This window comes from Dendrobates tinctorius, unplaced genomic scaffold (genome assembly GCF_039654945.1).
Source record: "Dendrobates tinctorius isolate UK_male_01 unplaced genomic scaffold, ASM3965494v1 ptg000097l, whole genome shotgun sequence".
NCBI classification, from domain to species: domain Eukaryota; kingdom Metazoa; phylum Chordata; class Amphibia; order Anura; family Dendrobatidae; genus Dendrobates; species Dendrobates tinctorius.
In genome coordinates, this window is record NW_027361765.1 from 5,516,072 (window position 1) to 5,530,634 (window position 14,563).

General features: G+C 37.9%; 1 protein-coding gene across 1 annotated transcript in view; it reads left to right on the top strand.

Annotated features, from left to right (window-relative positions):
* The window catches only part of LOC141098900 (dual oxidase 1-like), a 354,647-nt gene that overhangs the window by 128,665 nt on the left and 211,419 nt on the right, over positions 1-14,563 (top strand). Inside the window, exons 12-16 of the mRNA XM_073586871.1 lie at positions 4,473-4,645; positions 5,209-5,384; positions 7,038-7,156; positions 12,870-13,007; positions 14,167-14,283. Of these exons, the coding sequence (XP_073442972.1) occupies positions 4,473-4,645; positions 5,209-5,384; positions 7,038-7,156; positions 12,870-13,007; positions 14,167-14,283 (723 nt within the window). The remainder of the gene's footprint in view (positions 1-4,472; positions 4,646-5,208; positions 5,385-7,037; positions 7,157-12,869; positions 13,008-14,166; positions 14,284-14,563) is intronic.

Genomic DNA, 14,563 nt, shown 5'->3' on the forward strand with positions numbered 1-14,563 from the left:
TTGCATATTTGTGACAACCCTGGCACAATAACACCACTAAAATGCTCCGGCAAGTGTCCAGGATTGCAGAGCGGCGCTGGAAGAAAACAAATTTGCAAGATGACTTCACCACATTCAAACAGGCAACACTCGATTTCAAATCTGCCCTCCCCTCTGCTAAACAGGCCTACTTCACAACCCTCGTATCTTCCCTATCTTACAACCCAAAACAGTCATTCAAAACTTTTAACTCCCTCCTCCGCCCACCACTGCCTCTTCCAACCTCCCTCATCTCTGCTGAGGACTTTGCCACACACTTCAAAAACAAGATTGACCAAGCAAGGCAAGTCTTCATCACTCAGCCACCACAACCCCTTTGTATACCAGACCAATGCCCAAACCCCATAACCTCACTCTCCAACATCACTGAAGGGGAACTTAATAGCCTCTTCTCCAAATTGCACCTCACAACCTGTGACCTTGACCCCATCCCATCCCACCTCCTCCCCAACCTCACCACCACACTTATCCCATCCCTAACCCACCTCTTCAACCTATCACTAACGTCTGGTACCTTCCCTTCTGCTTTCAAGCATGCCACAATCACGCCTATCCTTAAAAAGCAAACCCTCGACCCAACCGCTGTGTCCAGCTATCGTCCAATATCATTGCTTCCATTCGCTTCCAAACTTCTGGAACAGCACGTCCACACTGAACTTTCCTCCCACCTATCATCTAACTTGCTCTTTGACAATCTACTATTTGGTTTCCGCCCCCATCACTCCACTGAGACAGCCTTGACCAAAATTACTAACGACCTACTTACAGCCAAATCAATGGACAATACTCTATACTCCTGCTTCTAGACTTGTCCTCTGCATTTTACACAGTTGACCACTGCCTCCTACTACTGATCCTCTCCTCCTTCGGCATCAAAGGCCTTGCCCTATCCAGGATCTCCACATACCTTTCAAACCACACATTCAGCATCTCCCACCCCCACGCCACCTCCTCATCCCACCTTCTCTCTGTTGGAGTCCCCCAAGGCTCTGTTTTAGAACCCCTACTCTTCTCAATCTATACACTTGGTCTGGGGCAACTCATAAAGTCCCACTACCACCTTTATGCTGATGACACTCAGATCTACCTCTCTGGCCCAGAAATCACCTCTCTGCTGTCCAGAATCCCAGAGTGTCTATCAGCCATATCCTCCTTCTTCTCTCTCTTCCTCAAACTCAATGTAGACAAATCTGAACTCGTCATCTTTCCTCCATCTCACAGATCTTCCTTACCCGACCTAGCTATAACAATTAATGACATCACACTTCCCCAGTACCAGAAGTTCGCTGCCTCGGAGTAACCTTTGACTCTGCCCTGTCCTTCAAACCGCACATCCAAGCTCTTTCTACCTCCTGTCGCCTCCAGCTCAAAAATATTTCCAGAATCTGTCCTTTCCTCAACCCTCAATCTACTAAAATGCTTGTGCATGCCCTCATCATCTCCCGCCTCGACTACTACAACATCCTTTTCTGTGGTCTCCATGCTAACACCCTCGCACCTCTCCAGTCCATCCTTAACTCTGCCGCCCGACTAATTCATCTCTCTCCTCGCAACTCCTCTGCTTCTCCCCCTGCAAATCTCTTCACTGGCTCCCATTTCCTCAGCGTATCCAGTTCAAATTACTAATACTGACCTACAAGGCCATATATAACCTGTCTCCCCCATATGTCTCTGAACTAATCTCCTGATACCTTCCCTGACGTAATCTCCGGTCCTCCCAAGACCTCCTTCTCTCCTCCACACTTATTCGCTCCTCACCCAACCGCCTCCAAGACTTCTCCCGAATAGCCCTTATTATCTGGAATTCTTTGCCCCAACAAGTCCGACTATCAACCACATTTGGATCCTTCAGACGGAACCTGAAAACCCACCTCTTCAAGAAAGCCTACAGCCTGCAATGACCCCGCTACCTCCTTCTCTCTCACCTCAACCAACATCGGAACTGCTGCAACCCACCAACCTACTATCTCCTTCCCCACCATCCTGTAGCATGTAAGCCCGAAAGGGCAGGGTCCTCTCTCCCCTCTGTATCAGTCTGCCATTGTTAGTTTGTTTACTGTAAGTTATATCTGTAATTGTATGTAACCCCTTCTCATGTACAGCACCATGGAATCAATGGTGCTATATAAATAAATATTAATAATAATATTTGGTATCGCCACATTCAGAATTACCCATCTATCAATAAAAAAAGAGTAACTTGACCTCTAAACGATGTAGCAAGAAAAAAGTAAAATCAACAGAATTAAATTATTTTTGGTCACCATGACATTACATTAAAATGCAATAACAGGTGATAAAAAGATCGTTTCTGCACCAAAATGGCAAAAAAAAAGCCGTCACCCAACCACAAAAAATGGATACACTACGGGTATAATAAAATGGCACAATTTTTTTTAACAAAGTTTGCAATTTTTTTCACCACTTAGATAAAAAAGAACCTAGACATGTTTGGTGTCTATGAACTCGTATTAACCCGGAGAATCATAATGGCAGGTCAGTTTTAGCATTTAGTGAATCTAGTAAAAAAGACAAGCAAAAAACATGTGTGGGATTGCACTTTTTTTGCAATTTCACCGCACTTGGAGTTTTTACCCGTTTTCGCGTACAAAACATGGTAAAACCAATGGTGTTGTTCAAAAGCACAACTCGTCTCACCAAAAAAATAAAAAAGTTATGACTCTGGGAAGAACAGGAGCAAAAAGCGAAAACGCAAAAACGAAAATACCTCCGGGTGTTAAGGGGTTAAGGAGGTGACAAAATTTGTCAGTAAGGACATGTGTGTAATCAGCATTGTATATATGCTAACTTTTATCTTGAAAAAAATATTCACCATCTTCCTCTGAGAAGCTTTCACTGAACGAACACTTGTTGCCCATACAACTGATCAGCAGACCCCTCTGCAATCCATTCAGAAAAAATGTTACCTTGTCTGTGCTATCATAAGGGCTACAACAAGTAGCCGAGGAAACATTATGTTTGACATGATTGACCAAATGTTTTTTCTGCCATAATAACAACCTCGAACACTACAGCAAACACACATGCAAAGTCTGAACAGACAGGCTCAGTAATACCTACACAGAGAGCTTTCTCAGGCACATACCCTCAGCTCCAAACCCATGAATTTCTGTGTCAGTAATTGGAGCAGTAGCAAGAACTGGCCCACTTTGCCATCTGAGCACTGTCATGTCCAATTTCCTGTGTTATGTCAGAGAGTCATTCAGTGCGATTAGTGGATTTGTCACACCAAATGGTTATTTGTCACAATGTTTGGAATACCTAACATTTGTCAAAATGAATCAAGCATGATCAGTGCAGACTTTCATGCACCGATGGCTGATGCCAATGATTATGTAAGCCCAAACATTTGTCTGCCTACCTGTTTTTTAACTGTTGACTACACTGCCAGTCCATTGACTGTCATCTACACCATTCTACTGTTGCCAATTTTGATGAAACACATTCTGCCAGGCTTCTACTCACAGTCCATAATATCATCTTTTCTATAGCATTTCTGGCCCTAACCTGTCAAGAATGGCCATGCCTGCTCCGTCTTCACCTTCCACTGTGCTGCTCATGCCAAATCGACTTCAAACCCCACACCTATTGACTGCTCACTGGGTTTCAGAATGTTTGACTATGCTGCAGCTGATTTGAGTGATGTTGCTCTCCCTAAACTCCAACAAAATTATTTACCTGCCATGTTAACTCTGAATTGTGCTGCTCCTGCCACATCCACTGCACATTCACGCCAGGCAAACATCTCTTGTGTTTCATAGTGCTTGACTACACTACTGATGCTGGGAAACTACATTCATGTTTTTGTAACTTCAAGAAATTGCTCTGAGGATAGGGACAAATTTTAAAAAGGCTTGATGACAGCACATCAAAACTTTTCATTTCCAAAACAATGCCACTGTTTTATCTCCAGAAAAAACAGGATAATTTTTAGACACCTTGATAAAAATCCTCTGTAATTACCAAATGATTTAGTGATAAGCAAACTAGTTGGATATCACAAAAAAGGTTATTTTTTCACATCTGACTTTGAGTCCATTACTTCTTCACATTCAAAACACTAGTACATGTGTTTTGTCTCACCATTAAAGGGATGATTTCTAGATTGCTTATAAGAACGCAATCACTTCTTTATTTAACAAGGTGCAAAACTCTTTATACTTTTGCAAAAACATAGCTTTTTACTTGTTTTGTATTATTTTGTAAGGCTTACTACAATAAACAGTAGACACTGAAAGTGAATATTGCTGAAGAGAGTGTTAAAGTGTGGAGACATCTCCAGGTAGATGTCTTCCGGTGAAGATCTAGGTGGGTCTACATGGGTTTGGGCAGGGTCCCAGTATGTACTTGTAAAGCACATTTCATTTCACATTGTGTAACTGAAGTTTGTTATTCATCATTTCACTAAACAGATTACTGGTATGGGACACTGAAATATTCCCGGACAGATTACATTTCCAATAGCATTCAGAGAGGAAGAGACTTTGGACTTTGTTGCTATAACCGGGCAAGGGAATACTTTGGACTTGAACCAATTACCAGTTGGCAGAACATTAATCCAAAACTTTATCAGATAAATAAACAGGTTAGTACCATGCAATATGAAATATTATATCAATGGTCTAAATAGATGTAAAATATAAATCTGCTAGTGTGGCAAAAATCTGCACAGAATTTTACATGAAATATTGACAGCTTAAAAGAATAATGCTCAAATTTACTGTTGAAAATTTATTTTTCTTTCTGTCTGATCACTATTTCATAAGTTGTCATCACAAAACAGCACTGCTCATGATCCTATTGAATCTGCACAATTAACAAGCACTTGGTCACTTTTTATTGGCAGCTAAAAATCATCATTTGTTGGAATTGTACAGTGCCCCTACAAACTGACAGCTATCTGCCGGTAATTTGCATAAGAGAAAGGAGCAGAGTTACAAAAAAGCATGAAAATGCATCTTTCAAATGCTAGCCACTCTCTATATCATAGATTGCACTAATGTTAACAAATTTATCCTCACATGTAAATAGACTCTTCCTCATACATCAGAGCCAGATTTTGACCTTAACATTGTTTTGGAATAATAGAATATCAGCACTTATAGAATTACCAGAATAAAACCTAATTCAATGTGTTTTGTATTTCAGTTGTTTGAAGATTTGGCTATGTTATACGGCAATGATACCAGTAAACTGGAACTTCTTCCAGGGTCCCTTTTGGAGTGTTATGGAGATCCTGGAGAGCTTATAACAGCAATCACTATGAACCAGTTCCAGCGTTTGAGAGATGGAGACAGATTTTGGTTTGAAAATAAAAGAAATGGGTAATATATAAAATAATTTGCAAAATGCAAGAACGGTGTAAAAAAAATAACCAAAATGAAGGAACCAATTTAACTGAGTGTATGTGGTAGTTACAATCATGGCCAAAAATGTTGGCTCTCTTGAAATTATTCCAGAAAATGAAATGTTTCTCCCATAAAATTATTGCAATTACACATTTTGTTATGTACATGTTTATTCCCTTTGAGTATATTGGAACAACACAAAAAACTGAAAAAACGACAACTTGGACATAATTTCACAAAAAAAACAAAAATGGCAGGACAAAATTCTTTGTACTCTTACCTTAATATTTGGTTGCACACCCTTTCGAAGAAGAAAATGCAATCATTCGCTTCCTATAACCATCAACAAGCTTCTTACTCCTCTCAACTGGAATTAGAACAACTCTTTTGCAAACTGCTCAAAGTCTCTCATATTTGAAGGATGTCTTCTCCCAACAGCAAATTAAAAATCTCTCCATGGGTTTTAAATGGGATTTAGATCTTGACTCATTGCAGGCCACTTCAGAATTCTCAATCAATTTGTTTTCATCCATTTCTGGGTGCTTCTTGAAGTATGTTTGAGTTCATTGTCCTGCTCGAAAACTTATGACCTAGGATGGAAATCCACTTTTCTGACATAGGGCACTGCATTTCGACTCAAAATTCTTTGGTAATCTTCAGATTTCATAATGCTTTACAGTCAAAGCATCCAGTGCAAGAGGCAGCAAAACAACCCAAAAATATATATTTGAACCATATTTGACTGTAGGTACTGTGCTCTTTTCTTTGTAAGCTTCATTCCGTTTTTGGTAAATAGTAGATTGATGTGCTTTACAAACAGGTCTATCTTGGTCTTGATCTGTCCACAAGACACTTTTTTAAAAAGATTTTGGCTTACTCATGTACATTTTGGCAAGCTGCAGTCTAGCTTTTTATGTTTCTGTGTCAGCAGTGGAGTCCTCCTGTTTCTCCTGTCATAGCATATCGGAGATACTTTGCACTGACACTGATGCACCCTGACTCTCAGTGTGAGAAATAAAATAATAAACTTGTAGTTAATATACCTTTAAATGGATAACAAAAATAAAGTTTTGTTACAATGCAAGCTTTGGAGACTATTTTGGTCTCTTCATCTGGCATGGTATAACAAAATAGCTTAAGAAACGCAAATATTTACACAAAAATAGCAGAAACATTACATAATAAATGGATATTTTAAAAACAGACAAACAATAGCGTAGATAAGTGGTATGAAAGCACATGCACAAGATTTGCAGAGACGGCAGTTATGCCGACTCTAGAAATCATGTTATCACACCCACAGGGGCATGATAACATGGTGAGTGGGAAGATTAGTCTAGGAAACCCAACACCTCATTGACTATTCTGAAAGTTATTTGCATATAAAAAACGGAATTCAAAAACTTTTTTTGACACACATGGCTTTGAGTTATGAGTTATACAGTAGAAAGGGCTTGTTAGGCAGGGCATTTATATATGATTGATCACATGTAGGTGTCTTTTTTAGGGCAAGGAATACCTGTCAAGTTCCCTTTAATACTTTTATATTGCTTTATCAACATGTATTTGGTTTTACATAATACAGAAATATTACAAGAAATAATACATTACTATATTTTTATGCTATAGATTATTTACCACAGATGAAATAGCAAAGATCAAAAATACCTCCTTTCATGACGTTATTTTAGCAGTTACTTCTGCAGAATTTGGAGATATCCAGCAGAACGTGTTCACCTGGGTCGATGGTGAGTCCAGATTTAGTACCTGAAAAGTCATCCTCCTAACATTTTTGTTCCTCTACATTTACAAATGAGTTTTTTCCTATTTAGGTTAGGTTCCCATGATGAGTTTTTGGTGAGTTTGTGATGTTGCCTATTGTTGCTGAAAAAAAAACCTACTCTTACAGTTTCAACAAAATGGATGGGGATTTATAGAAATATCACGCATATTGTGCTTTTACTACACTACATAAACTCATCTGTGATCTGCATCATGCCCATATTTCTTGCGGTATGTAGAGTTCTACATGGGAATGATGCTATAATCCAAACAAAATAAGAACATTTCCTATTAGCATGCATCAAATCTGATTGGCAACTGGAGAAACCACAGTCACCAGGAAAAGTAAAAAAGATTTTTACATAATAGATAATTTTGTTATAAAATGTCCCTCACAAACCATATAGTGAAAAACTTTTAATGTAAAGTGCACTCAAAAGGCAAAGGAGGCTCTTTACTGTAAGAGTGGTGAAAGTTAAAAATAGTCACCTTAGGAGTTGGTTTCAGCAAAAATGTGATTACTTTCAGAGAGGCTTAATGTTGATTATTTTTAAGTAAGGAATTTCTTTTTTCTTTTAGAACAGATGTTTCAATGCCTTGAAGGTTTTTTTTTTCACAATACCATGTAGCTACTGTAGAAGAAGCACAAAAGAAAAATAAGTAAAACCCTCACCATGTAGTAAATGTAGCATTGCTCCTTGTTAACACAGTATGGTTCCAATACCGTTGACCACCTGAGAAAATTGACGTAGGGCATTCTATGACTAAGAGCTTCATCCAGAAATGTGTCAGCAGGCACCATTTTTTAATGGTCTGGACACCCTTTTTTAACCATGTGAAATAAAGCTACAGATTTTTATTCATACGGCTATGTGAATACTTTTATTTAATATTTTTGTCAATTTTCTCCGGTGGTCAATGGTATTGGATCCATGCTGTGTTAACAAGGAGCAACGCTACATTTACTACATGGTGAGGCTTTTACTTATTTTTCTTTTGTGAATCCTTTTCTTTCTCTTTATGTAGCTACTATATAAGCAGAAGAATATTTGCATTAAACATATGGGTAATTTAAAAATTTGAAGCATTCTGAGAACAGTTTTGAGAGATCAAAGTTTTGTGCCAGGTACAGACTCTGAGATCTTTTTGTTGGTAATAGCATTGGATCAGAATCCCCTAGAGATTAAAAACTGTGTGTTCTGTAGTTTTCATTTCCAATTTCCTTATGTATTCTCCTTCAAGTAAATACACTGCAGCTTCTTTACTGGAGTAGACAATGTTCTTCAGGAATCTCCAGGTTTATGAATATAATGGCAGACAAATCTTCTACGATACATATGGGGAAATAATTACCAAGATAGACTTTTAACCAAACCTGTCCTTTTCTAATTAGGACAGCCACCTTTACGGGATTGCTGTTAAGATATGCTTCACAGTATCCACATGGACAATAGAAAACTGATGTCTGGTGATGACTCATTGACTTTTATGGAAGAGATTAGTGAATATGCTCTCTGACCTGTGCAGGGAAAGGGAAAAGCTGAGCTGTGACTATCACCTATTGTCAACGGTGGATCATATGTTATCTGCCCCTAGATATTAACTTTCATTTTAATCCTATTTATGACAATAAGAAAAGTTTTGAAAAGTGATCTCTACAGGACATTGAAGTCTCTAGTCATCAAAGCTTTTAACCAGTAAAAGTGGCTTCAAGGCTTTGAAAAGTCGCAAGTTTTGCTCAAACTTTGTAATTTTGGCTTTTTCAGGATATTTTCTCCCAGCTATGCCAAAATAGGTGGTGGAATGGGGGTGCAAAAGGTTGTGTCTAATTCATGATGAGCTGTCACGTTCCTTACTCCAGAAATCTTACTCCAGTTAGAATAAGATGGAATGAATCGCATCAAGACCAGTCTTTATGAATTGGGCACTGTCAGCCTCTTATGAGGCTCAGCATCTAAACATAAAAATGCTATATTTCAGCATGTTGTTTTGTTTATGCAGAAAGTTATGGGGTGTTACAAAAAGAGTTTAGCGTTTCCCCAGTAAGCAACAATATAGCAAGTATCAGCTGTATATGACAATTGACACCCTGTGGGATCAGCCCTGTCATGTTTTGGAACTGATTGAGGCAGATTAACGCCTCTGATGCTGCTGTAAAATATGACATCGGCTTATAAGTGGTGAAAAGAAGAAGATGACTCCTCCTTTAAAACTATTGGCTCCTTCAGTCATGATTGTAGGTGCCAATAATTTCCAAAACACCCTAAGGTCACCTGAAGATTTCAGGGTATGCAGGCTTGTTAGACCCACCTAAAAGCAGGGTCAAGCAAGCTGAGTCAGTGCAGAAATGACAGGTCCCATGCAGTTCAGTACATGAGTACTGCAGTGTATGAGACCAACGATCAAAATTAAAAATGTTCATGTCCCAAAGTGGGACTAAGTAAAAAAAAGTTAAACAAAATGTGAAATAAAAAATACTTAAAATAGGCCAAACTTGGGAAATTCCAAACAGCAAGATACCCCTCAACCAAAAAAAAAATGAAATGGAAAACGACCAGGTGACAAAAAACATAGCCAATTGTATTTATTTAATCCAAACAATCTATATAAAAATCTTTAAAAGAGAGAATGTGAGATACCGAACATACTTCCCCTACTCCATCCAAAATCAGGTGATTCTAGGTTACCTAAGAATTCATGTACATTTAACATAATAATATATATATGTTTCTGTCAGTTTAGAATGTGGATGGTAAAATACCAGTATGTACACCTTACCCCCTTCACAACCTTGGACATATGCATAAATTTAGGTCGGTAGGTACTTACTGACCATGGACATATTAATACATCCAGTCAATTTTGTGTACAAATAGGCTGACGGCACTCAATCACCGCCAGGTGCCAGCTGATTCTGACAGCTGACACCAGGCACTCAGTGCCAGGTGTGGTGTCCGCACCGCTCACAACATTTTAACCCCCTAAATGCTGCAATTGATATTGATTGAAGCATATTAGGATGGCAGGTAGAGGGAGTGAGCCCCCTCTGTCCTTCAATTGGAGCCCCCCATGACATGATCGCTGGTGCCAGATCATTGCTATAGTGACCCGATGTCGTCATTACATCACCAGGCATTAGCAATATAGTTAGATCATGCACACAGTAGGGCTGAAAGGTTATAAAGAACTGCAATGCTCGTGCATTGCAATGCTTTATAACAGTGATCAGACTGTAAAAAGTGAAAGTCCCTTAGTGGGACTAAGTAAGAAAAAAGTAAAAAAAAAAAGGCTGTAAAATTATTTTTTTTAAAAATCACAAAATAATAATAAAAAAATTTACCAACAAATATTTTTATGAAAAAAACCAAACAATAAAGTACATGTTGGTATCACCAAATCCATGGCAACCCTACTTATAAAACTGTCCACTAGTTAACCCTTTCAGTGAACACTGTACAAAAAACAAAACGATGCAAAACACAATGCTTTAATTTCATACTACTGAACAAAAACTAGAATGAAATGAGATCAAAAAGACAAATGTAAATAAAAATGGTATTCCTATAAATGTCATCTTGTCCCGCAAAAAACAAGCTGCCTTACAACTCATTCAGCATAAGAATTAAAAAAGTTATAGCTCTCACAATAAAGTGATGCAAAAATAATTATTTTTTGTAAAAAAAATTTTGTGTAATAGCGCTAAAACATAAAAAATGATATAAAGCTGCCCAATCTCCTAAAAAACAATTCCTGTATTGCTGGGTTTTTTAATTCTGCCTCCCAAAAATCAGAAGAGAAAGAAATCAAAACATTTCATGTGCCTATTAATAGTATCAATAAAAACAACAATTTGCCCCTCAAATACAAGCCCTCATATTACTCTGTGAGCCAAAATATGTAAAAATTATAGCTCTCAAAATATGGCTATGCTCTTGCAGTTAAAAGCATTTTTAGTGTGCAAGAGCAGCCAAATATATAAAAAAACTATATAAATCTGATATCGCTGGAATTTTACCAACCTGAAGAATAAAGCCGTATAATCACTTATACTGCAAAAGGAACGGCGTAAAAAATAAAAAAAAACAATTTTTGACCTGCTATTACTTTGTTCATTCTGTCTTCCAAAGATCACTTACTGATAATACATTCCCTATAAAAATGCATAGCTGTAGGGACTGAAATTATGGACAAGATGTAAAATTTGATATTAGGGATTGTTAGATATAGCATCTTTAATCAATATAAAGGATATAACAACCAAACAGAAAAATAGAAGGCTTAGCTGAAGAAGTGATGGGTATATATATATGGAAATGGAAGCAATGTATATATATTGCAAAATGTATACTTCACTTGGAAAGCATGGATAGTGCCCATGTAAAGATTGAAGTCCTGTGGTCTGTTCATCCATGGCACCACAGAGAATTAACAGTGCAGTATGAAGCTTAGAGCAAAACATTCTGATCCTCCTTCACTCTTTCAATATTTGGAGCACACCATGTTCTGTGCATGTGCAGACACAGTGTTTCTGTGTGGACCTGACGTACACTGTTTATAAGTGTACCACCAAGGTACTTGGCAGTGGGAATTGGCAGCAACAATTATTATTGTAACAAGAATAATTACATATTTTTTTTAATTTCAACCACTTTAATACAATGTTTCCTGAATAAAGATCAGAAATTTGGCTGCAAGTCCACTGTAAAACAATATTCTGTTCTTTCTGCATACCTCATTTAATGAGAGGTTCTTCCTTTCAGCATGTACAAATATTTGGAGGAGAATTTTTTTTTTATCAAGGGCTTTGTGGGACAAATTTTAAATGCAATTTTGTCAATGATCAATACGTAAAAAGCAGAAACTGTTCCCTGTATTCTGTGTTAACCAGGAGCACATAGAACTGCATTGCAGAGCATAATATCTGCCAAATAATACACCTGTGCATCATGCCTGTCAATGAATGCCTCATTACAAAGTGGGCATAAGGCCGGGGTCTCAGTGCAATGTGAGAAACTCGCATGAGTCTCTCGCATCTATACCCGGCACTGCCACCGGCACTCGTACCAGAGCGTTCAGCTGCATAGAAATACATGCAGCTGCACACTCGGGTCCTGAGTGTCGGCAGCAGTGCCGGGTATTGAGGCGAGGGACTCGCAAGAGTTTCTCGCATTGCACTCACAAGTGTGACCATGGCCTAAGGGCTAAAGTTTCTACTTCTGGACAGTGCCAAGTTGGCATATAGATATCTATAGGCCATTTAATGTTTCCCTGGGAAATTAAATGAAGAGGTTGGGGCAGAGAAACATCTTCAGGATTTCCAACAGCCAGTTCTTTTGATCTACGGGAGAAAAATTGCCACCAGACGGCTTTGTCTTCGAGAACACAAAAGTGTCATAATTGAGCCATGCATTCTTGTGAATGTCAGTCAGGGGAGGTATCAACCTATTGTTTCAACCGGCAGCTATCTTATGTGTCTTCGGGGATTTTTTAGTCCCATTGTGTAATAAATAAAACAGGTTACTCCAAGGATATTGCAATTTCACAAGAACAGAAATGTCAGTGCTTCTTTTATTCAGAGACTCAGAAGAAGTTCAAGGAGGAAAGTTTGATTTACTTAAAATAATGTATAAAGCTCAGACATCAATATTCCTGTTTATTAGAATCTGTTTCCATTTCCAGGTGATCCTTGTCCTCAGCCAGAGCCAACCTTGTCTACAATGCTTCCACCATGTGCTCCTTTCACTGCCATTGATTACTTTGAAGGATGTATACTTGGATACAGCAGTCTCATCGTGATTATTTGCTCTTTTCCATTAGGTTTGTAGATTTAGATTTATTATTTCTAAATAAGAAAAGTTACACAGATGCACTTCAGAATCAGCACAATATATTAATCAGCAGTAAGAACAATAACTTACAAAGTGGAAACAAGGCTATTTTTTCTGAAGCATAATACATAATACATTGTGAGGCATCACTGGTGTATTAGACACATTTCTCTTCCTTATGCTACCTCATGAATACATAAAAAGGTGGGCAACGTTGTAAATACAGTAAATGTGCTAAGGTATCAGGTCACATATCTTGCAGTGATTCTGGATTTCAATATATATCATACTTGAGAGCTGCCAGCTTTAAAGCTGAAATTTCTCCACAGAATCTGTTCTGATTATCTGCATTCTAAAAATGCTATCTTAACACCAGATTCTATGCAGCTGGAAACCCTAAAATCTCCCACACACATTAGATTAATGAGGACCGCTCCAGCTCATATTGACATGTTCTGGTGACAATCTAATATGTATGAGGATGCCAGCCAATTAATTGTCAGGGTAGATGTTTATCGTGCATGTCCAATTTCAGACTGCCATTCGCTTTTTTGATCTGAAGATAATCTGCCGGCAGAGATATCTGTCAGCAGCTTCCTCAGATGACAAAGGAGAGAATATGTGATCCTATGTGTGGAAGAGACGACCAAGATGGCTGCCCGATGAATGTTTGGCTGAAGCGTTCTGTGGCCAACAACCATCAAATGTGTAGGAGGCTTAAAGCTCCCATATACATTAGATCTCTTTTGGCCAAATAATCATTCTGCTCTTGCACTGACTTATGTACAGGAAGAACAAAAGGATTTACTATTGAAATTCAACAGGCTAGATCCTTCTCTTCCCCGAACATCATCAGGAGAGAGAGTTGGGAGGCCCCCATACATGTTAGACTGCCAAACCTTCTGATATCGGTGGGCCAACTTTAGTCTAACGTGTATGGGAGACATCATGTTTTCCATTGCATGATAGAAGCTCAGAGCTGAATAGTTAGTCTGACAACAAGCTTGTTGATTGTTTTCATAAAAAATTTGCAGAATTTATTTTTTCCAAGCACAAATAAACACACTGTAAAATTACTTAATCTGCATTTTATGACACAGTATGACTATTTAATTTCACTTGTTTCCTTTTTTATTTTCTACTTTCAGTTAGTCTTTTTATTGCTTGGATAGTTGCTCAATCTCGTAAAAGAGACTTCAAGAAAATCCAGACACAGCGAACAGTATCCAGTATGAAAACAGTTCTATCTGCTGAAGGAACTGCAGGTAAACCTGCATTCCATAGCTTTAATTATATATATATATATATATATATATATATATATATTCAGTAGATATATATATTACATAATGTGATGAAAATTCTGTTTTAGTATTTTCGTATAATTTAGTGTGATAATAGAGACAGAAAACTCATATAACTAGACTTTCATGGAATAATATGTCACATTATGTTGTGGTGGTTATTGGTTTTTCAGATAATCATCTAGTTCTCTGAATACGTATTCAGAACTCTATTTTATAATCTTTGCATAAAATCTATTCT